This window comes from Orbicella faveolata, unplaced genomic scaffold, assembly GCF_042242905.1.
Source record: "Orbicella faveolata isolate gen_17 unplaced genomic scaffold, um_ofav_v1 contig_2, whole genome shotgun sequence".
Lineage (NCBI taxonomy): Eukaryota > Metazoa > Cnidaria > Anthozoa > Scleractinia > Merulinidae > Orbicella > Orbicella faveolata.
Genome location: NW_028301547.1, coordinates 26,230,178 through 26,253,948, shown reverse-complemented (window position 1 = coordinate 26,253,948; position 23,771 = coordinate 26,230,178). Strand labels below are relative to the sequence as shown.

The 23,771-nt window shown below is 40.8% G+C and overlaps 2 protein-coding genes and 1 pseudogene across 3 annotated transcripts in view; 2 read left to right on the top strand and 1 right to left on the bottom strand.

Moving 5' to 3' along the window:
* LOC110049244 (uncharacterized) overlaps nt 1-9,068 on the bottom strand; it is a 112,043-nt gene extending 102,975 nt beyond the window's left edge. For both annotated transcript variants that reach the window (XM_089290535.1, XM_089290536.1), the window contains exons 1-3: nt 8,859-9,068; nt 6,453-6,542; nt 6,289-6,331 (exon numbers count right to left, since the gene is read on the bottom strand). In XM_089290535.1, coding sequence (XP_089146661.1) covers nt 6,289-6,306 — 18 coding nt within the window. In that variant the 5' untranslated portion in view covers nt 6,307-6,331; nt 6,453-6,542; nt 8,859-9,068. The remainder of the gene's footprint in view (nt 1-6,288; nt 6,332-6,452; nt 6,543-8,858) is intronic.
* On the top strand, nt 89-4,892 carry LOC110060834 (uncharacterized; annotated as a pseudogene).
* Nucleotides 9,069-17,746: 8,678 nt separating the features above from the next.
* Nucleotides 17,747-18,496, top strand: LOC149112619 (THAP domain-containing protein 1-like). The gene is made up of 4 exons (XM_089290543.1): nt 17,747-17,899; nt 17,977-18,196; nt 18,290-18,420; nt 18,461-18,496. Exons 1-4 carry the CDS (start codon nt 17,747-17,749, stop codon nt 18,494-18,496), a joined length of 540 nt encoding a protein of 179 aa, XP_089146669.1.
* The last annotated feature ends 5,275 nt before the right edge of the window (nt 18,497-23,771 follow it).

Sequence of the window (23,771 nt, the reverse complement as noted above, 5' to 3'; positions counted from 1 at the left end):
ACAAGTAGACCTCTATGCTGATGATACTACCCTTACAGCATCTGCTCACTTTAATAATTTACCTGAACTTAAACTTTCACTAAATACAATGTCCGCAAATAAAATACGTCACTGGGCCAACTCAAATAACCTCCCAATCAACGAGTCAAAGTCCAAAGTCTCAACGATCACCGGAAAGCACCTGGCATCTAAGATCAATGATGAACTTGTTGTCACAGTAGCACTCTCAAGGTATTGTGTAACCTTAAAATGATCTCTGCAGCGCAGCAACATTTGGACCATTTTAGGATTTAGCTTTTATATCTATGGACGTTTTTAATATTATTGTAATCCAACTTGTATTCATAGTATCGTTCATTTTTCATTAGATTTGCAATTTAATTTTCCGAGGGCCACAAGTCTATTAGCCTTTGGCTATTAAGTGTTAACCATCCTTTAATAAAGTCTTTGATTGATTGATTGATTGATTGATTTACTTTTATTGGCAAGCATGGAATAGAACTTGAGCATGAAAGTGACGCATTGGATGTACATACAAGTGTGGTTTTCCATTGGCTGAGGAGCGAAAGAAGTGGAAAATGTTTTTCTCACACACGGCTGGGAGTCTGGGTACAGGTGTGCAGGGGGTTTTGGGTCACGTGGCTAGTGTAAGGTTTCAGTTTTTGTTTTGCCATCTGCCATTGCCTGACGTGTGTTTAGTTCTTTCAATTTTCAGTCTGTTCGTATCGCTTGATTGCTGTGTTCTCAATTTCTTCTGTTGCTGATGGCAAAGTATAATTCTTGTATGAAATCTAGAGCAGCTAAACGGCTTGAACCCTACAACAAGAGCCCAACGAATCGTTCTTCCGGGCGAAGTGGCGATGATCGGACATGTGATCACAGTTCTCGTGGTGGGTCGAGTAGGAGTAGTCATGCACATTCTTCGTCTCTCCATGCCTCTTCAGAACCACCAGACTGGGTGAAGGAGCTTCTTAAGCAGCAGCAAGCCAATGCTACTGAATTGAAGCGCTTACAGAGTGAAATGGTGAGCTCGAAATCTCAGAACGCTCAAAAACCCCGTGCAGCAGATCCAGAGTTTCGCTTTGCCAGTAACAAGAAGCAATACCAACTAAACAAGGAAGTATTAGAAAAAACTGACAAAGCGCTGGTGACGGATGACGGCGAGGACCGTACTAAAAAGCTCACTGAAGGTAAGGATTTGCTCGTGGAAAGGAACACGCACATCTTACTTGCTGAAAAGTACGGCTGGGATACGGTCGTTTGCTATACGGAAGGCCGTTAAGGATATGGAAGGCCGTTAAGGAAAGCAAACAGTTGAGGGAGGAAAAGAAAAGAGCGGCTTCCTCCAAGGTTCAGAAGGCTAAAGGAGTTATTCCACGTGCTTTGGAAAGGAGGGTTATCCTTGAGCGCAGTAATGCAAGTTACGCGAAGCCATTAGTGGCGGGAAAACAGTCAGCCACATGACAAGCAGTCTGTCTGTTTTCGTTGCTTCAAGCCAGGACACTTTGCCAGGGAATGCCATGCTCCCAATGTCCAGAATGGGGCAGGAGCCGTTGGACAGTCCACAGGAAACTATCAACAAACAAGCCAGTGACTTCCTGATGTCCAGAATGGCCAAGATCTCTGCTGTGATGGTTCTGTGAGTGACTCTTTATATGATATAATCAGAGATGATTTATTTGTTGACATTAATCATAGTTGTGTTGTTGTCAAAGGTCGCTTGGGAGAGAACATTGCTTTCTGACAAAATATCGGTGCAAGTAATTGGTTACTGAGAGTTATTCGTGACGGTTATTGTTAGCCGTTTGTTGAGTTACCTGAGGTGAAGTTTTTTCAGAATCACAGGAGCGCGTTACGCAATGCTGAGTTTGTGTCTGCTGAAATTTACAAATTGCTGAAGTCATATGCATTGGTGGAGGTGAGTCCTACGGACCTTCTTGTGTGCAGTCCATTGGACATAGCCATGAACAGTTCAGGGAAACTTAGGTTTATTGTGGATTTACACTATTTCAATCAACATCTCCGATCATGTAAATTCAAGTACGAGGACATATGCACAGCAACTGATTTGTTCCAAAAAGGTGACTGGTTCTTCAGATTTAACTATACCAGTGGATATCACCATGTGGAAATACTTCCAGAGCATACAAAGTTCCTTGGCTGCTCTTGGATGGTTGATGGTTCCTGTAAGTTTTTGAGTTTACCATTTTCAAAGATCCAAAAAGCCCTGACGAAGCACTGGGGAAGACAAGGAATTCGTTTATTTACTTACTTAGAAGAAGGTAAGGCGTGGCAGTTTTGTGGCCAATGATGTGAAGAGCCAATGGGTGCCAGTCCAATCCGGGGAGCTGTTGGGTTATGTCCTGAATTTACATGCTGGAACTTTTCAAGTCCCCCAAAGAAGGGTAGATGCTTTTCACCAGTTGCTAAGGGATGTTATAGCTCACAAGTTTGTAGTATCTGCACGCAAAGCAGCCCAGCTCACAGGACTCCTGGCTTCCGTGAATTTTGCACTGGGTCCAGTGGTACGCCTTTGGACTAGAAGCTTATACAGGGACATCCTACAAGCTGCTTCGTGGGACAGCCCTTTCCAGTTATCTGCAGATGTCCAAGGTGAGGTTGTTTTCTGGGAGAAGAATTTTCGTAATAAAGGCTATCCGATTTGGTCTCCTAGTCCCAAGCCTGAAGTTTTGACTCACTCAGATACTAGTGATTCTGGTTGGGGCAGATTTGTTGTTCAGGTTGGGGGACAAGTGGCAGTAGGAAGTTGGTCAGTCAATGAGAGTAACAAGAGCTCCACTTTCCAGGAACTGCACGCAACTGGTCTTGTTCTGAAGTCTTTTGCTCCCCTGTTAAGAGGCAAGGAGGTTCTACACAGAACTGACAATAAGGACACTGAGATCATTCTGTCAATTGGCAGCCGCAAATCTGACCCTCACAATGAGACAGTTAATATCTATAGGCTGTGCAGGGAGTTTAACATTCGTCTAGCTGTAGAATGGATCAGCAGGGATTTGAATGGGGTTGCTGACAAGCTGTAGAAGACTGAGGATTCAAACGATTATTAGCTCAATCCTTCATGTTTTGCTTACTTGGACAAGTGTTTGGGTCCTGACACAGTCTACCGGTTTGCGAGTGAGAAGACTAGGCAGTTGGACAGGTTTTGCAGCAGATTCCTCAACCCTGGTTGTGAGACTGTTGATGCCTTCACTGTCTTGTGGGCAAGGGATTACAATTGGCTGTTTCCTCCACCATACCTGACTCCTCGTGTTTTGTGCCACAAGTCAGATGGAGGGGAGGATGGAACCCTCTTAGTTCCGGAATGGCACTCTGCACCCTGGTGGCCCCTGCTTACTACCAAGCATAGTACGTGGAGGGAGTTTGTAACAAACTCCCTCAGGATCCAACCTTATGAGGGCATCTTTATTCCAGGAGCAGCTGCCAGCTGTGTCTTTACAACAGGAGTACCACCTTTTGGACTACTGGCACTTCTGCTTTGCTTCTGTGACTCCCATGTTGGGACTTACAGGCCTGCTTGCTGCCTTATGTTACGCATTATTCTAGCAACAAGACACAGCTGCTGGTAATACCTTGGCGATCCAATCATGTCCTTGTTGGCTGGTGCCATGCATTTCATCATGTCTGCTATTGTTTGAGTGACAAGCTTGTTATAGGCACCTGTTTGTTTTTACCCAGCTGTTATGGCTCATCAGCTGTTTTGGCTCCCAAGACCTGTTATGGGCTCCAAGCTGTTATGGCTTCCTTAATCCTTCTGTTGCGAACCCAAGTTTTAGTGTGTGTACATGCATGCGGATCTACTCCTCTTTTATGGTATGTGTGCTTACTGGATTTGTCCCTGCTCTTATGGCATAATTTATCATTGTGTTGCAGCTGCACAACCCTTGATGGAGGAGGTCATCTTTCCAGCTGAATTTCATGCAGATCGTTTTGACCATCCGGAATTGCAACAGCTAGCGAAGGTGTTACCAGCTGCATTGGTTCATGATCACGCTGCTACAACAGTTGCAACTTATCTGTGCACTTATAAATCCTGGAAGTCATTGGGCAGACGTCATGATGCTGCTTTCCTGCCAGCAGATTCTGTGGTCTTCGCACTGTACGTCGTATCTCTCATTCAACAGACCCGGTTAGCGTCTTCAGTGAATTCTGCAGTGTACGGTGTGAGTTGGGTTCATAAAAAGAGTGGTTATCAGGAGCCGAGTGAGTATCTGGTAGTGAAACAAGTGGTTGATGCTGCCAGGCGAATTCTTGCCAGACCAGCTGAATGTAAAGGGCCATTGTCTTCTGTTCTGGTGCGGAAAGTGATCAGTCGCCTTGAGAAGGGTAACCTTGGTGACTTCCAGCTGGCAGTCTTGTTTTCCCTGGGTTTCTATGGTTTTCTTTGATGGGATGACTTGCATCATTTGTCACTAGACAGTTTTTATTTTGCTGATTCCCATGCAGCTATTTTTCTGGAAAAATGGAAGAATGATCAGTTCCACGAGGGGTCATGGGTTTTTACGGCTCGTTGCAGTACACCCCCTTGCCCAGTCAAAATCACTGAGAAATTCTTGAGAATTGCAAACCACTCCAAAGGCTCTCTGTTATTTCGACACATGTTGCATACCAAGAGAGGAGTTCGTCTGCGGAAAGAGGCTATGTCTTACAGTTGGGCAAAGGAGCTGATCAAGAAGGAGATTGGCAAAGAAGGTCTGGACCCCACAAAGTTTGGAATCCATAGCCTGCATTCAGGAGGAGCTTCTGCAGTAGCAGCACTCAGTGTGCCAGACAGACTCTTCCAGAGACATGGAGGTTGGAGAAGTGAGAAGGCTCAGAACAATTATATAAAGGAGTCTTTAGACTCGCTTCTACTTGTTACGAAGTCAATTTAGGATGGCTTTGGCATTGTTTTTAATTCTGTTTGTTTATGCCAACAGCTGGTGGAGCGAGAGGGCTCACAACAATTTACATAAATAATGAGTCCTAAGACACGCTTCTGCAGTGTTTTTGTTCAAAGTTAATTAAGGATGGACATTGACATTGCCTTTGTTTCTATGTTGTTTATGCCAACACCTTGTTTTCTCATGTTTAGTTACTAGACATTCCAGGAACTCTATTTCGATCATTACATGTCCACTTTTGTCATTGAAATAGTTTTTTGTGTGAGTAGAAAGTATGTTATGAGTTGAGTTTTCCTATATTCTGCACTCTTTGGGTTATACATTTGTGTGGTGTGGCTTGGCATGGCTCCCAGCCGTGTGTGAGAAGTGTGGTTTTCCAATGGCTGAGGAACAAAAGAAGCTGAAAATGTTTTTCTCACACACAGCTGGGAGTCTGGGTACAGGTGTGCGGGGGGTTTCAGATCACATGGCTTGTGCAAGGTTTCAGTTTTTGTTTTGCCATCTGCCATTGCCTGACATGCCCCACCTGCCCACCCGTGAAGTGCTTGTAGAATGTGTTAAGTTGAGGTGAAATTATTCTCTAGCCACTTTTTGTGTCACTGTAAGACAATTATGTTCTTATGTTAATAAAGGTCAGGCTGTGTGGTTCGGCTTGGCATGGCTCCCAGCGGTGTGTGAGAATCACCCTTTGCAAGGCTGTTTGTTCACTTTTGGCATTGCAAGTCAGCACAGGTGCAATAATGTGCATATTAAGTGTAGTTATTATAGTAACAGTGACAAAAAGACACCTTTTATGCTTTCAAAGGCAGTGCCAAATTGTTAGAGAAGAAAAAACCCAGGATTTCTGGAGCAAGTGGTGAATAAGTGATTGAACTCAAAGTGATTGAAGTACTGTAGCTGCTTATATGCAAATGTACAAGGTTCCAGCTAGTGAAAATCTACATGTACATGACTGTACAAATAATAAGAGAAGAAAATGATTGAAATGTTCCAAGACTACAAACTAAGGTAGTATAAATTTTATTAATGCAGAACATTTAGAGCCACACATTTTTACTGATTTAATACTATCAAAGAAATGAACCAAAAAAGTTGCAATAAAACATTCTCTTGAACCACATGCAACTGGCAAAACTAATATTATACAAGTCATGCACATGTATAGTCGCTACAGATGTACATTGCCTGTACTACACAAACTGCCAAAAACAGATCATTCAATATTTACATTTAAATATTTTCATTCTTGGCTGATGGGCATTTCTTTTGATTCTTTATCAGTTTTTCAGATTCAATAATTAAAGGCTTTCTGTTATTGAGTGTTCACGAGTGAAGAAAACTGAAAATGTCACTCAAATAAAAATTAAATTAATAATTATGATATTACCTTTGGTAGTCTTGACATCACAAGAAGCCTTTAGTCTTGAAGACTGAAAGTAAAGTAAAATAAAACTCAAAATCAAACAGTCTAACCAGGAAGATAGTCAAGAATAATTTGTAATTTTAATTTTTTAGTTTTGTACAATTATGCTACAGATATCAAAAACTTACATGTAGCAAGTCTTGTTACAAGTGTCCTTTGACACCTTGAATGGTCAAGGAAGAAATACAACAATACAGGAGCTGACTGACTCACTGAACCTTTAAGAATGTAAAAGGCCAACAGGTGGATATCAGTGGCTGCATGAAAAATGTTCTTGTAAGTATCAACAAAAGAAGTGCACATAACACAATGTGAACATGCCCCAGGCTTTTCAATTTCATGAACATATCAAGTAACTTGGTAAATATAACCGAACATTACCAAATTATTGGTACATATCTATAGTTAACAAATAGATTCCATGTTTCCATGCATATGTTCAGTAATGGATCACAGCTGACATCAAAATGTGGCAAAAACAAAAAAAGTGGCACATGAGCCAATAAGCAAGTGTGTCACAGATGTCCTTACCACATTTGAGGAAAATAAGACAAAGATAGTCCAGTTAAACTGTCTGCTATTTTTAATGTTCATTCTATTTTGTACTTTCCAATAGGACTACTAGTATTATTCTATCAATTTAGGAAACATGATCTAGTGAATTATTGGACAAGCTAGACTGGAAGAGACTGGAAAATAGGAGGATTACATGTACAAAAAAGTATTTTGGCTATGTTTAGTTAATTCTTGATCTCTGAGTTTATATTTATTTCAACTGCAAGTGGTTCATTTTCTTTGGGTTAGCCACATGTACAGTACATGTCACTTTTTTCTCAATTTCTCCCTAGTCAACATGTATAGATTAAGTACATGCACAACAGCTAAAATGATATATAAAAGATTTACAAGTCTCTTTCACCATTGTATCTGAAAAAGAGTTTAAAATTATGATACATATAATGTTCGCTCCCATAACTCGAGAAATTTTGCAAGAAAAGTTCCATATTCGCACACAAAACACAGGCACAGCAGAAAGTAGTCTTCCCTACAGAGGGTCTGTTCTCTTAAATAAATGTATGGTAAATCAGAGACAAAATGATACAATACAGCCTTAATAGCGTGCTTCAACTAAAAGAGAAACATTAAAACAATTCACTGCTGCATAAATTACAAAGCTGTGGTGATGCATAAAAAGAAACACACTGCATAACAATTACAATTTCTTCAAATGTGATTAGTGCATAAACTGCTGTATTTTGCTCTAATTCACCTGCAAAGTTGTAATTGGACAGTGTAATTGAACAGTTGGCTGTAATTGTTCAGCTGTAATCAGACAGTTAAATGAGCCAATCATTTTAAGTCCTCTCCACTAAATCCACCAATCACAACATTGATTACAATCACTATAGTAACCAATTCAAGAGGCTGACTTTGTAAAATTGTGGAGGTTTAGTTTCTGGTGACTGTTTTGAGAGAAACTTAACAGCCATTATGCAAGCTGTTCTCTATATTTTTAATTATGATATTTAAAGATGACTATTAAAAGCTCGCAATCTTTTTCAAATGAATTTTTACTTTTGTGGGAAATTGTAATTGTTATGATTAATTGGTAATAGGCCATCGGGTTGTCCAATTCAGTCTGTAATCATACTCGTGGTTAACAAAATCAGACACCTGCTTCGCTGTCGTCCGATTTTGTTAATCACTCATGTGATTACAGTTGGACTCCACTCAGTCCTATTACCATTAATAATAACTGTAAAACATAATGTGTATACTATTTGGTGGATCAGAACTTCGATAGTCAATAATTTGTTCCAAGTTTCCGTGAACATTGACATCACAAAAACAACTACCCACTGTCCTACTTATAATCTCTTCAAACTGAATCTATTAAGAAGAAAGTTGTTTAACAATGAAGCAGATCAAATTCAATACATTCTTCAAATTATTCTAAATTTTTGCCATCAGCAAAAATACTTAAGAGCAGAGTAGATGGCGACTTCCCTAACGTAAATGCAAACCGGTAGAAGGCGGCGGGATCTGTTTTGGAAAAAGCACATTCGTTGCAAAGGCGGCCATATATTAATCGCTTGAATGTTAGTGAAGGATGTTTGTGGTTAACTACAGCAGTATGAGCATGTTATGGCGCTAAGCTAAGATGCTTTTAAACTGCGAAGATGAATTAAATTAGAATTCTATTCTCTAATACGAAATCGAATTTGAAGCAGACCAAACCGTATTTATCACGGAATCGTTTGAACGTAATAACGTCAGAAGTATTCACACTGCAAACACAATAGCTTCACGTTAAACAACTGTCCACAGGAATGTGACCGGGCAAAATTAAACAACTATTAATAATAAAGAATCGTCTCTAGCGATCAAAAATCCACTCATTTTTAGCTCATATTTCTACATATGTTTCGGCAGATATCCTAAATCATTAGAACTCGTCCACAAAGATTGATAACGACCTTTTATGTTTGCCTGAAGGCTACAAACAAATCTTGGAATGTCTTTGGAACGTTTACCTGATTGATCGACAGACGAGGTATGAACTGAATTCACAGCCTGAGAAACGTTAATCACCACTGTGTTGATGAGAGGGCTGCATGATAACAAGCATGGTAAAAACATGAAATCACCCCACGATTGCAGGATATTAGTAACAGCCAAATCACTCGAGTAAAGTCTGTTCTGTTGAACGAAGCTCACTTCCTGCTTGGATTAGCTTTCCCAGAACTCCCTGGACAGCTTTCGGTTTCCAAATATGGATCCTCCTCGGTATCACATGATCCTGACAGTAATAATTGACCCAGAGCTGGACTATGGAATGTAGGACCGTGGACGTATGATAGCAATGTTACAATGTTGCTATTGCGGAGTAAAATCTATCCGATACCGCTATCTCAGGGAATGGATCACAAGATTAATTCTCTTTACTGATCATCGTACCTTTCATTTAATTTCTCCCAAAATTTGAGGCAAATCCAAATTTACTGAGAATCAAGCTGTCTCGTTCCCGGGCTCAAACGGTTGATTTTTCATTAAGATGGGGAACTATCTACAGTTGTTTGTGGATAATTTGCTGCAGACAGTCTCTGCCAAATATAAAACCCGCACTGCTGTGTTGGAAATAAGCGCACACCCGCTTACCCGTGCGATTGATGGGCAATTTGAAAATTATTAATCACTTGCCCGTTTGGCGAGTACAAGTTTTTACTACAATGCCTTCTATTATCCAATTTGACAAGAAATTCTCTACTCACATGCCAGTTTATTTGGGATGTTTTCATCTACAGATATAGTCCACATTTGACTCTAAACCACAAGTTTGTGCTTTGCGAATAGACAAAGGCAGCTTCGTATTAGTCACGTGACCGTTGCACGGTAATCAGCAAACACTAGAAAAGAACCTTTTTTCAACAACAAACTGAGTGCTGCAGCCAATAAAACCACGACTTATACTAAGCTGAAAGTGATAAGGGCCTTACTATTATTAGTCTACGGGACAGACGGTTTAGAGGACAAAGCAGTGAAGCTAAAAACCACCATAAATCGGTGTAAAAACCTCACAGGAACCAAGGAAACACACACCTAAAGCAAGGTAGTTTTATATTAATTCGGACTATTGCGTAACCTAAGTACTACTATATCTACGGAGACGCTTATTTGAGTGCTTGGGCCGCCTGTGATTGCGATCGGATGAAATGGGAATTTCTGCGAATTTCTATATTTTATTTTACCCAACCAACGAGTCGGAAATTAATAGCACCAGACGGTAATGAGACCCTGCTTCAGGACCGTCCCCTTAACAGGATAATAATAAGGTTTGTGTGCTTTTACTGTATAGGCGGTTTTGGCTTCCGATCCACTAGAAAGAACATTTTTTCAAAAAAGTAAATACTTTGGATTCAGGCATAAAAAATACTTTGAGATAATTTTGCTCTAGTTTCTGCCACGATTTGTAACCGAGAAATTTACAAAGTCTTAAGAACTATTCTGTTTCATTCTTACTCTTACTTATTTATGATTATGACTTTTCTACTTATCACCGCTAGCGTTTTCCAGAACAGCTAATTTTCTGTGTAAAAATAAATATTGAACTAAGAAATGAAAGATGCTAAGCATCTTCAACAACAACATCAAATGTGCCATACGCCAGAAGTCCAGTAAAAAAGGATAGAGCCACAATAAGCGTCTTGGAAACAGCATAATTCACAGGTTTTTCTGATGACAGCATGTTGTTTCAACTTCTGTTTTCATTCATGTTGGAAGGAAACTCATCAAATCGACACCATAGGAGAGAGAGAGAAATAGAGAAAAGCCAATCTCGACAGTATCACTGGGTATCCTTGAAAAACTACTCATCATGATAAAGCTGACCACAGGCAGACCACCCTATGTGTTCGTGGTTAATAATTGTTTATATGAAACGAACAAAATCCACATGTGTATGAGGATCATGAATAAAGCTCTGAAAATTGCATATGTAAATTACATCCCTCTCTTGTCTCACCGATCGTAAAAAGTACCCTTCAGACGGCCCAGGAAGTTGAAAAAACACCCCACATGAGTCGATTAATGTTTCGTTTAACTTCATTGGGATATTCAGACCGAGATGTAATTTACATATGCAATTTTCAGAGCTTTATTCATAACCCTCATAGATTCTGTTCGTTTTATAGAAACAATTACTAACCACGAACACATAGAGTGGTCTACCTGTGAGCTGACTTAACCTCATTAGGAACTCAACGAAACCACTTTTCAATCTGATTAGTGACGGACTTCTCTCCTGCGTTGACACAGTTTCTGCTCCCAACGGTGTCTGCTCACGGGAGGCTCAACTGCGTACACTTCGGCCCAGATTCCGTATCAGTATCAGGGATATCAAAGCATCAGAGATATATAGTGACTCTCTATTAAGGGTTACCAAAAACAATAGAGCTTGCAAAAAAATATAGTTTCTGACCAAAAGTTTTCATATCATTTGATTGTTTTGAATTCTACTCTGACTGGCGCCTGAGCTCGTGCATGCACTGAAATGCAATTGCTTCGCCGGCTTGGCGCTCGCGTTAATATTGTAGAAGAAGCGTTGACATGATGGAGGTCGGGGTAAATATTTCTTGCTAAAGGAGTGGGGAGGGGTTTAATTAAATTCTCTATGACACTGTTCACCAGAAGTAACTTATTTTATAACTTTTATAACTCACTTTTTTTTATTTTATCCTGTGCTATGCTATGCTATGCTATGCTGTGCTATGCTATGCTGTGCTGTGCTGTGCTGTGCTGTGCTGTGCTATGCTATGCTATGCTATGTTATGGTATGTTACGTTACGTTACGTTACGTTACGTTATGTTATATTATGTTATTTTATTTTATAGTTACTTAGTTCAGAGGACCAGTAAATGGAATGCTTCATTGCCGGCCCAATATACTTCAGTTATTGAATTGGACGCTGTCCCGAATGATCCCTTGCCGCCGCTATTGACGTATCTTCTGGCTGTTTTTGTGCCTTACTCAGTTTCTTACTGACTCGTGAAAAAATCCTATTCTCTTTCTTCTAATTCTCTTGTCCTTCTTTTCTTTTAAGAACGCATCGAACGTGTCACGTGAGTAAACGGGAAGCCGAATCTCAGAATTGTGCGCTGGAAGTTCACGGTGTCTTTCCCATCCGCGGTAGTGGGATTTTCTCGTAACAATTTCATTAATGTAACCTTAGCTTGCTCGCGACCGTACTGTCACGACCTCGGGCCGATATTTTTCCAGTATGGCCCTCGCGCTTGGTTATATATGTACTGACATTCCCGACGAGCAATACACCGGCTGTAAGAAGATAATGGGAGACTCAGCCTAAGGCAAACGAAACTAGTTTAATTTTCGCCTCCTTACCCCTTCCCCGTTTACGCCTGCAACGCAGGCTGGGTAACCCCCAGAGGATAGTAGCGGTTAGAGGGAGATGTGAAGCCGTGTAGAACTCGTACTAACTAAGCTAACTTTGAAGCTTGTACAGCTGCGGGATCACGTATGCGAGTGCTTTGTTCCAGTGGCAAAGCCGCGAGGCGCATGGCCAGTAGTCGTTGAATTTCCCCTTCGCGGTTTCGCTCCTAGAGTCCAAGGCTCCGCAAACTAAACAAAGCACTCGCACTTACACAGGCTACGAGCTTTGACGTGATTTTTTACGCTTAACTTGTCCCTGCCCGGACTACATTATGAACACTAAATAAATTCCACGGAGCACACAGATCCATCTTATGCCGCTTGTGATTAAGCCAAATCAGAGTTTCAAGATTTAGTGGTGTGCATGCGTTTTTATCCCTAATGTATTCGGTCGTTTACTTATTTTTGAAAGAGAAAATTTTAATTTCTTCTTTTGCTAGTTTTAAAAGAAGAGATTAATTTAGAGACAAAAACGCATGCACATTGCACTAATTCATGAGATTCGGATTCGGCTCAGTTTTACAGCCGCCTCCCAACCCTTCCGCCTGATGGGGCCTTTTCAATTTTCGATCGGGGATGGGTGGGTGGGTGAAAAATCTTAACGGGCATCGATTCCAAAGCAAATCCTAAAAACGAAATACTGTGGAGTAACAGGAAAATTCTTGTGGGAAAAAACCTGTTTTCTTTTTATCAAAATTGGTATGACGCCGGCATTACCAATAAAAGCGACATATTAAACCAAAATGAGGATTTGCAATAAAATTCAATTTGAAGGTCCCTTTCACCATATACTATGGCCTGGTTAACGCAATCCCAAAAAATTGGAAAGCTTGTCTTAAAAACCCTATTCCGAACGTCACACACGATACCACAGTCAACACCCTAAGAACCAGTTCTATTTGCTCCTCTCTTTTAAACACCATGTTCGTTCCTCCCACTACTGAAACCAAAATTCTACGCCACAGATTTACAGAAAATACCATCCAGAAGGTTTATCTTATGCCATTTGCTGTCACAAATAAAGTAAAAATAATAATGTTTCAGTATAAAGTGATTCATAACGTGCTTCCAACCCGTGTTACACTATATGGAGACGGCATTTCAGAAAGCCCCATATGCAACTTATGCAACGCAGAAGAACAAACGTTGCATCACCTGCTAATAACCTGCACACTAACAGCCGATTTCTGGATTCTGTTTCAAGACTGGTGGTACCAAAAAACAAATGAAACAATAACGTTATCCATAAGCCATATACTCTACGGCTGGCATGATAGAACAAAGCATTGGCAAGTCCTAAATTATCGTCTACTGATAGCCAAATATTGAATTTTCTGCACAAGCCTTCGCGGAGATGTTTTAGATTTTCAAAACTTTCTATCGTTCATTCCTGGAAAACTTGAAATTCTTAAAGAGATTGCGACTGCGAAAAAAGTACTTCCAAAATTTTATCACACGTGGGCCTTTTTACGTTAACTTTATAAGCTGCTGATGTTTATGGTTAATTACTATTTAATTTCATATTTATTACGTAACTGTAAGCTTGTACATATAGGGAAAAAAGAACATGTATATATTAGGTGTCACTGTAATATAATAACAATTAAGAAAAAAAAAAAAAGGATGCGAATAGTGTAAGAATAGTATTGTAATTGACAGCGGTGTAAGTAACCAGTGTTGTAAGTACCGTAAGTAAGTTATATAATTAGCCGTATGTGACATAGTGTATTGTCATTAGTGTCAGTATGTAGTATTGTAAGTAATGTATTTTATTGTACTGTTAAAAAAAAATAAAATGTCAATCAAAAAAAAAACATTCTTAGGACATGTTTTAGAGGAGAATCATTGTAGACTATTTAGATTTGAAACAGTTTTAACGTTTACAATAGTAAGTGCAGGTGACGATTGTTTTGTTCTTGTTGCATGCAAATATAACGAGATATTTTTATTTTTTAGTTACAACGGGTAAGTTGACACTCTTGTTTCTCACAAGGAAGCAAATTCAATTAGAGCTGACGAATCGTCACCACTCTTTCCTACGAGATGTTTGCTATCTTTAGTTACAAATGGTAATTGAACACTTTTGTTTTTTATATGGGAGTAAATTCAATTAGAGCTGACAAGTTATCGGCTATTGCATGTTCCCAGGATATTAAATAAAAAAAGCTTTCATTTCTGGACGGTTTTTACGTCTCTGCAGTAGCAGTTTATTTCTATTTGATGGGCATTTTATGACATTCTTTTCAGTTCGATATTTTTAAAGGTAAAAGTATTAAAACTGCTCAAATGTTCTTTGAAGACTGCGTGGCACCAAGTTAAAGTGCAATTTAATTAAATCAGACTTTCAATGTGTCAGAGAGGTTTTTTTTCTCTTTCTTTCTATTTTCGGTGAAGTAGTGTTGTTGTGTTGTGTTGTGTAAAAAGGGTAAACTTACGACTCGTATAAAATGCGAAAAGGTCTCTTAACTTGAGTATTTTTGAGCAAAAATTCCTCTTGGGGGTTGGAAGGGCTATGTGTTCGGTAAGTGAGGGAGTTATGCATGTGCACGTGTCACACCAATCACAGTGTGGGTTTTATCAAAGAACGAATCAAAGAAAAAAAATAAGATGGTATCTACATTAATCTGGAGACGTGTCAGATTACTGTAGTTTGTTCAGTCAAACATTTTATGGCTTACTATTTAGCTATCTTACCATTACCGATGCAACATCGTATGTACATCATAAATTCCCAGTTTCTTTCTTGCTGTACATCGCAACCCAAAAAACTTGTCAAATTAACCAAATCACTACTGTAAACAGCTCCATGAATGCTCCTATCTCCGAGACTTCAAAAAAAATAATAACTCTTGCACGCCTTGCGTGCCTATGTTGTGAAGCGGTGTCCTATCAACGGGATAAACTGAAGTATTTCTATATTTCCGGAATCCCTGATGGTAAGGGTTGCTTTTTTTGAACAGCTTAACAGCTTCGTAACCCTTTTTGTTTGCACTTAACTGACAGAGTTAAAGCAGGTTTCATAGTCAGTGCAGTGAGTACGGCGCTTTTCTGTTATTACGTTACCACAAGAGGTCTGTTTCAGTTTCAGGCAAAGCATCATACTATTTATGAGACCCTGTTAGGGGTAAATTCCGACAAGCGACATGGCCTTGAAACGGCGACATGAGAGCTATGAATTGGCGACGAACGACAGACTACTCCAGCGAAATAGAGAAAGCGACACCAATGAGAATGCAGTGATTGTTTTAAACGTCTGAGTCGAAGTGAAGATGCATTTCCAGAGTTTTAAATGTGTTTTCCTCTTTCACGCGCGATGTCGACAGGTCGTGAAACCCAGGCTTTCTTATATATGCTAGAACGTCCACGTCGAATAAATCGAGTTCGTCATTGCTGAGTATTTTTTTTCACTCTCAGCTGAGTGAGAAGTGCCCTAAAACGCCTAAAAACACACTTAAGGAAAAAGGAAAGAGATCTTCGAAAGTCGGCTTCATATTTTTACTAGTGGGCCACCAGTAAGAGAATATGAAGCTGTATTATCAATTAGGAAAAGAGAGACAGGGGAAAGCTGCCGAGGTCTTCTCGTCTTAAGCAGATGGTAAGGGTTACGCCAAATTCAAAGGAAGATTAAAGATAGGAGAGATTATCTGATTGAGGCCGCTGAGATTTTGAGTTAAACGGAACGGTTCTTAAACATAAAAATTGTAAAAACAGTCATAGGTTCGATTGTATTTCAGGTCCAAATACCGACTGGAAAAAGACTGAAAATAGCAATTCCAAGCGTGTAAATTTCAAAATTTCTCAGGGGGAGCATGCCCCCACATCCCTTAGGAGGTTAGCAAATTAAGCGCTCGAAAACATGCCCAAGCCCTTAGAAAGTATGCTCCCAATATGCCCCCAGCCCCTTAGTTAATTTTGAAAAATTGAAGTCGCTAAGAAGTCTTTTCCTTCATTCTGAGTCGAAATGTGATGCTTTAAAAGTAACCATAAAGTAATCACTAAACCCACTGACCGGGGAAATGCTGGCTCTGCATAAGAATTCCTACTGCTGAAAAGTGTTCGAAGCAAGTGCAAAACATACAAGGAGTTAATTATATCCAAACAGATACTTAATTTTAATTTTATATGTACTTGACTAAAACAGCAAGGAACCTTGAATGCGTGAGAAAGAATAGTTTGAGCGTGAGAGCGCAAGATTGAATTCGTTTGCGTGAGCCTCGTGCTCAATGTGTGAGACTTGAGAGCACTATGTCAGTTTGCTTTTTTTTTTAATAAACAAAGGTATTACGATGTGTTATACGTGTAGCTTCGTTTTAATCGAACAAGGTCAAATTTCCCGACACAATTCCTGTGAGGCGAAATTCCGACAGGCGACATAGGAATCTTGCGAAATGCTGACACAGCTGATGGTGAATTTCAGACAGGAGACATGGGCACCCCTCCTAACAGGGCCTCATTTATGAAAGTGAATACTGGATAGGTCCCTCGGCAGAATTGAGAATTCATCACCATCTCTTTGGTTACAACACAGTAGTTGTGTCGTTGATTGTTTTTGTTTCTTCATAATCATCCGTAGACTTTAGTTTTGATATTCTTGACTTAACGGCTTAAATAATGGGTCCAATCAAGTCGTTGAGATGGAGAGTGTGCACGAAGTTTGACTTTACCACCTCATTTTGTTGCTCTTTCTGCAGCCTTTTCCTTAGCACTAATTTTTTATGCCACCTCTCAATCAGTTTTCTGGTTGGGGTTTAAATGGTTAGGGGCTAATAGACTTGGGGGCTAAATGACTGTTACTGATCCCTGCGCTTGATGTCTTTTCTTGTTATTCTCGAAAGCCTTAAGGCCATGTGTCAAAATTGGCCTATTTCAAACGTTGTGGAGGTTCTGTTGACTCAGGTTTGCCCAAGTTAAAGTTAGTTGTCTGGATGAATGACCATTTTACCTGCCTACCTCATTACTAGCACTCAACCACGGGTAACATGGCTCATTTGCCTTTCCCCTGGGCCTATTTCATAAATTATTTCCCTCAGCAGATGAGTATATGGCAGCCCTATTCTGATATCCAGAAGTATTACAGAGCTTTCTCCCACCACATAAATAAAACTGAAGCTTATCACAAGTACAAATTATGCCAAAACAAGTGAGCACAAGCTGCTTTGTTTATTTTCACTGGTCAATAACTTGTAAACGAAATACCTCAACCTAGTAAAGGTTCACATTGAGTCTGTGTCTAGCAAATAGTCCATTTTGGACGTTCCCATACGCAGAAGCAGAAAAATGATTTCAAGTTTGCGAGTTCACATGGGTACTGAACAGTAAGGGGTAGGGGTTTCAAAACCTCTATAATTTATCATTCGCCTTTATCGCACAGCAGCCATCTTGGATTGATGTCATGTACTTTTGACACCAATGCGAGGCCAAGCGTATAAAGGTCAACTTCCGGCGATCGAGGAGACAAGGTGATCATCTGCAATCATGCCCAACAGAGATCATCGTTGCGTGCCGCAATGTCAAAATAATCGCGCTAAAAATATTCCAAATCATACGTTTCACCAATTTCCGAGTGATGAATCCATTCGAAAGCAGTGGATTGTCAAAATACGGCGAGACGTGGGCAAAAGTGTCCAGGTAAGTTCGTTAGGTTATCGATGTCATTGTTGCGCACATGTATTTACATTAATTATTATGAGTTGGTCCATCTACAGATAACAAACAGCACAAGAGTATGTTCTGTACACTTTAAGGAAAAGGATTTTAAGACAACTTTAACAGGGAAGCGTGTTCTGGAAAAGCATGCAGTTCCTAGTATTTTTTGCTGGTCAAGATCACCCAGGAAAAGAAAATCTCCGAAAAAGCGAGAACCACCTCGTGCACGAGTGCGATTATTTGATGTAAGCGTGCCATCGTCTCCTGTCACTGTCACAGGTGAATATTGTTGTCGGTATTTCTTTAAACATTCCTTGGTTAAAATCGTAAAATAATCAGAGGTATTTTTATGTTTTTCATTTTAATCCATAGCATCAACTTCTGGCCAAGCTTCTGGTGAGGAAAGTTCTATGGAGGTCCAACCGGAACTGTCATCCTCTCCTGTTGTTGTAGACTGTCCCGAGCCCATATACACTGTCACTATCACAAGTAAGTATTGTTGTCGGTATTTCTTTAAATTTCTATAAAGGCGTTTGCGAGCGACGGTATGTCCACCAGATTGCGGTGCCAAAACTCTGAAGAAATGGAAGTACTCACTGACTCAGCCATGATGTTTTAACACGCGTGGCCTCGCTTTCATGTGAAAAATGGTGACGTTGCATCCAACATGGCGGACTGTGATTAAGGCGAATTGTCTTACTAGTTGCGTTCGACGAAGTGGAACGAAAACATAATTTTTACCTGTGGCTTTTCAGAGTTGGTGGCCCTATGCACAGTTATAGGCCGAAAAAAACCACATTCCTGTAACTGACACCAAAATGGCCACCCCTCTTGATTTTTGCAGGGGCATGTCACGGCCAGTAAACTGGTACCGCTTAATGCTAAGATACGTGATAAAACATGTGGCGAACATGTGAGTATGTGAGCAGGCCATGTGAGCTCGTCTTTCGGATAGATCTTTCTTCGACTTCTTTCCATTCAGTCGCCGTACGCTTCGCTAGAATCGGTGGAAAAGTACTCTGAAGGCAAGATCCATAAGACTACTTTATTCATTAGGGGAAATACTCGAATTAGTCGCACGGAGTTTGTTTACGATAAATGACCACGCGAAAAGAGCACGCGATTGCAAATGCTAGCTTAGAACAATGTAAGTAATTTAAATATTCTATCAAACTTGAGAGTCTACAGAAACTGGCAGCGTCACGCAACGTATCAACAAATCGTGACCTCTTCACTAGTATGGACTTTGACATTATGCATATCTGTCTGTAAAACCTCGGTTGCTGCTGAAAAATGTTGATTTTAGCAATAGCCAAAGGCTGGAAGTCAGCTAGTGAAATCATTTATTTACGGTATATATGTATTAAAGTGAGAGCGTCGAACGCACTCTCATAATCTCTGATTACTACGAGTATTACTAGTATCGAGACATGCAAACTGGTAGTTATTTTCAATGTTGTTGACTGATCTGCAACTGCCTCCAAGTTCAGTACTGTAGCAGCTCTCGTAAAGTTGACTCTGATTGGTCCGCTTGCCATAGGCGGTATCAAAGGTATCTAACCAATCACGGCGCCTATCTGTTAATAGCTGTCAATCAAAGCGATCGGCTCCTTTCTTATCTGAAATAAGAAATGGCCGGCGTCGCGTCAGGGCCCTCATCATCCAAACTAGACAGCCCAGACAGTACATGGGAAAGAATATATGCGAGAAAACGAGGTAATTGAATGATATAGACTGTCCCCCGAGAGAATTCGATGGTTGGTGGCGTTACTTGAGGACAAACTTGAGCTTGACACTGACCGCAACTTTCCACTGAGCACAGATACAGTACGCAGGTGAGGGTTGTTAAAAATAAATAATATTTTGTCACATCCGGTTCGGAGAACTGACCTTTTCCGAATATGAAAACAAAAAAATTATTTGTATCCTCTATTAGGTCCTTACAGCATTACGATATTATGCTACAACTTTTCTTAAAGTACTCGGCCCGGAGATACCATAGGAATTTCCAAGGCAAGTGCAAGTCGCTGTGTACATGATGTTGCCGAGTGTCTTTGTGAGTTGGCTCAAGCCTGGATAAAATTTCCTACAGTCTCAGGCGATATTAAGTTAAATAATTAGCTCTTATTAACCAAGCAGGAGGTCTGTATGGGAGAATCTTGACCGAGGTCGTGAGTACAGACCGAACGCAGTGAGGTCTGTACCCCGGGGGGGAGAGATACTTTGGGAATTTCTGGGTGAGGATGTGCCGCTGGGACCCTGGAACCCTTAGCCTATACCAGAGCTAGTTCAGCTGAATTTTGCTAACCTATACTAGAGTAAACTCCCCAAATCCCCCATCTATCGACACTGTTGAGGCTGATTTGCGTAAATTTTAACCAGCCGATTTGATTTTTTTATATTTTTGAGTGGCAATTTCTGGTTTCCTTACTCTAGATAAACTCTTCAACCAGCCAGTCAGTTTTACGAACAATGATACCCTATTCTAGACCCAAACGCTCTGATTTATATACCCTATCCTAGAGTAAACTGCTTGAAAACCATACCCTTCACAGCGGCACATACCTATATAGCCCACATATGGCAGTGCCCCCCCCCCCCCCCCCTCTCCGGGGTCTGTACACACGACCTAGCTCGGTTAATAAGATGTTTATTATATGGCAAAGAAAAGAAAACTTTGAATTCTTTTAATGTAACTGGTTTGCTGACATTATGCTTGCAAACGGAGATGAGCTTAACTTTAATTTGCTCGTGCTCTTTACTTTTTTTTTTTTTTTTGTCATCAGGCTTTTTGGCACTTCTATAAATGATTGAGCAGAAAATAAAATAAAATGAAAATAAAATGAAATAGTTTGCTACTTTTTCAACGCAATATCGATTTCAGCCAATCAAATTCGTGAATTCGGTAGTTCCCAGTCCTTGTGAGACACAGCCATATGATAAACATAATTACAAACTTCCAGCCATTGAATAAAATAGTTTTGGTAGCAATTGTCAATCTAACGCGAATATTTGTCAGCGGACGTTATCTGTTCCCATCGAGAAGCGAACAGTTTTCCGAGAACGTAGCTGGAGGAAAACTGTGAGCTTTGAGGAACAGATAATGTACAAGGACAAATATCCGAGCATATTTTCCCCCTAAATGGAGGCTATCGTGTTTATTGTCCTCCACATATTTTTCGCAAACACGTGCGAAAAATTGGGGAATATCACTCGGATAGTCCCACGTTTTAGCTGGGAAGATATTCAGTAACGTAACATGTTAAGACCAATCGAGCAAATATATTTGATGGATTATAAATAAACTGTAGCCTCCATTTATGCTGGGATATTTGTCGGCGGACATTATCTGTTCCGAGAAGCGAACAGTTTTCCGAGAGCGTAGCTAGAGGAAAACTGAGCTTCGAGGATAGAAGCATTCGTGATAGAACGCTAATAGAATTATACTAAAACTCGATAGAAACACGGTACATGTTTTCTAATTCTTAATTAGAATCACAATAGCTGTAAATTGATTGAATTCCCAAGAAAGCCAAGTGTTTTAACAGCACAAGAAGAACGTTTGAAACTCTGAACAACAGCTTTAATTCGATTTAATGCGAAGCATAAATTATGACATTCTCATACATTCACTGCACGTTCTGATACATGCTATTGTAAGAGTTCCTAAGCTGCAATAGTTCACGGCTTAGGCACTTAGGCTAAAACATGGTCCTCAAGATGTCTCGGGCTCTGCGGACGTACTGTGTAGCTGGTGGAGGTACTTCCGTCGTCACTTCAACCGCAGATTGAGACGGCAACTCATAGGTTTCAGTCACAGGCTCTTGCGGCTGTGGCTGGTTACACTGCTCATGTTGAGTGTCATCGGTTATAGCAGGAGGCTCGTCGGTCTTCCTAAGATGAACTTGTGGAAGCTCCACTTCGTAGGATCTTTCACTCAAACGATTCTTAACAACTCCTTTCGCCATTCCTTCTTTCCAACCTGCCATGGCTCAAATCTTACAGCACCGCCTTTCTCCAAACGGTTTAAGTTACGGGCGCCTCTGTTGTAATAACGAGCTTGCTGTTGCTGGCGCAGGCGAAGCTTGGTGTGGGTTGTACCTTCATCAGCTACAGACGGTTTATAAAGTAAACAAGTAGACGTGGGTAGAAGATCATACTTCTTGTTCTTCTATTAAGAAGGCGCTGAGCTGGGCTGATTTGAATTCCCGAAGGCGGTGTATTCCTGTGGTCAAGCAGAGCAAGAAACGCATCTGAACCAGCCTTCTTGCATCTCAAGAGAACCTTCCTGGCCTCTTTCACAGCACTTTCTGCTTTGCCATTGGACTGACTATGACAGGGACAGCTAGTACGGTGATTAGAGTCCCACTCATTTGAGAATTTCAGGAAATCGTCAAAAGAAAACCGCACCCGTTGTCGGTAACTAGCCGTTCTCGTGTGCCTTGCGAAATGCGCTTTGAGCTTCCTGATTACGTACACCGACGTTGTAGGTAGTCAAGTTCAAACAAGTCACTGAAATAATCAGACGTCACCACTTTCCCTCTAACTCGAAAAGGTTGGCTAAAACGTACTGCCGGGCCGACTAGGCGTTTGGTGACTCTTGAGTGTTTCCTTGGTCTAGTTTCGCTCGTATTCTCTACAGGCTTCACATGTAGATATGTTATTCTTAATGTCCCAGTCATGCAAGACCAATAAAGACGCTCACGTGCTCTGTTAAGCCAACCATTAATTCCCAGGTGAGAGTTTTCCTGAGCAGATCACCTCTAGCAGCTTTTAGGACTACCACTCTCTCTCCTTTGAAAATAAGCCCATCTTAAACGGACATTTCGTCTCTCATGTCGAAATACGGAGAGACAACAGGAAGCAGGGCACTCTTGTCATCAGGCCAGCCCTGCTGAATAACGGCCTTTAAGATTTGAAGGGACTCGTCCTTCTCTGTCTCACGGTGAATTTGCAAAGCCTTGCTCGAGAAAGATCGTCACATTGATAGTTTCAAATTCCAACTCAACTTATATACGCGAGGGAAGATACGCTCTAAAGGCTTGTGGTCAGTGTGGGCAGTGGTCGTTCGAGCGAACGTCTAATCATTGAACTTCTCCACTGGGAAAACAATTGCTAACATCCCCCTCTCAATTTGGGCTTAACGGGACTCAGTTATTGTCAAGGCTCTACTGGAGTACGCAATGGGGTGCAAATTTTGCATAAGAGCTGCTCCAAGACCACCTGAATGCTATCACACTGGATTTTAAGAACGTCAGTGGACTTGTGGTACGCCAAAACGGGTGCAAACAAAATCCGATTCTTAACATCATACCAAGCTTTTTCTGCAGGTCGTCCCAGCATCATACCGCATCTTTGTGGGTAAGGTGTCGGAGAGGCCTCATGACATCAGACAGATGAGGGAGAAAACGACCGGCTTAGGTAGTTAACCGTTCAATTAAGCCGATAGTATGTCGTCTCGTCCCGCTGGACGTGGCATCTCTATGATCGTCCCACCTTCTCGAGATCTAGCTTTAGACCCTCTGTGGTAAGCAGGTGTCCATGGAATGGAACTTCCTTAACTTTCAACTCTAGCTTCTGACTGTTAAGCTTGATACCTTTCTGCTGATATGTGCTCATAAACCCCTCTAGATTGCTGTCATGATCACCCTCATTTGTTCCTTTGATCAGAACATCGTCTGCATTACACTTCACACCGGGAAGACCATGTAATTCTTGATGGAGATGTTTCTGAAATATTTCACTCGAAACGCTGGGACCAAAAGGTTAACGGAACCAGCGATATCACCCATATGGCGTAGCGAATGTTGTGAGCATGCTAGATTCATGATCCATCTCCAGATGCCAAAACGCT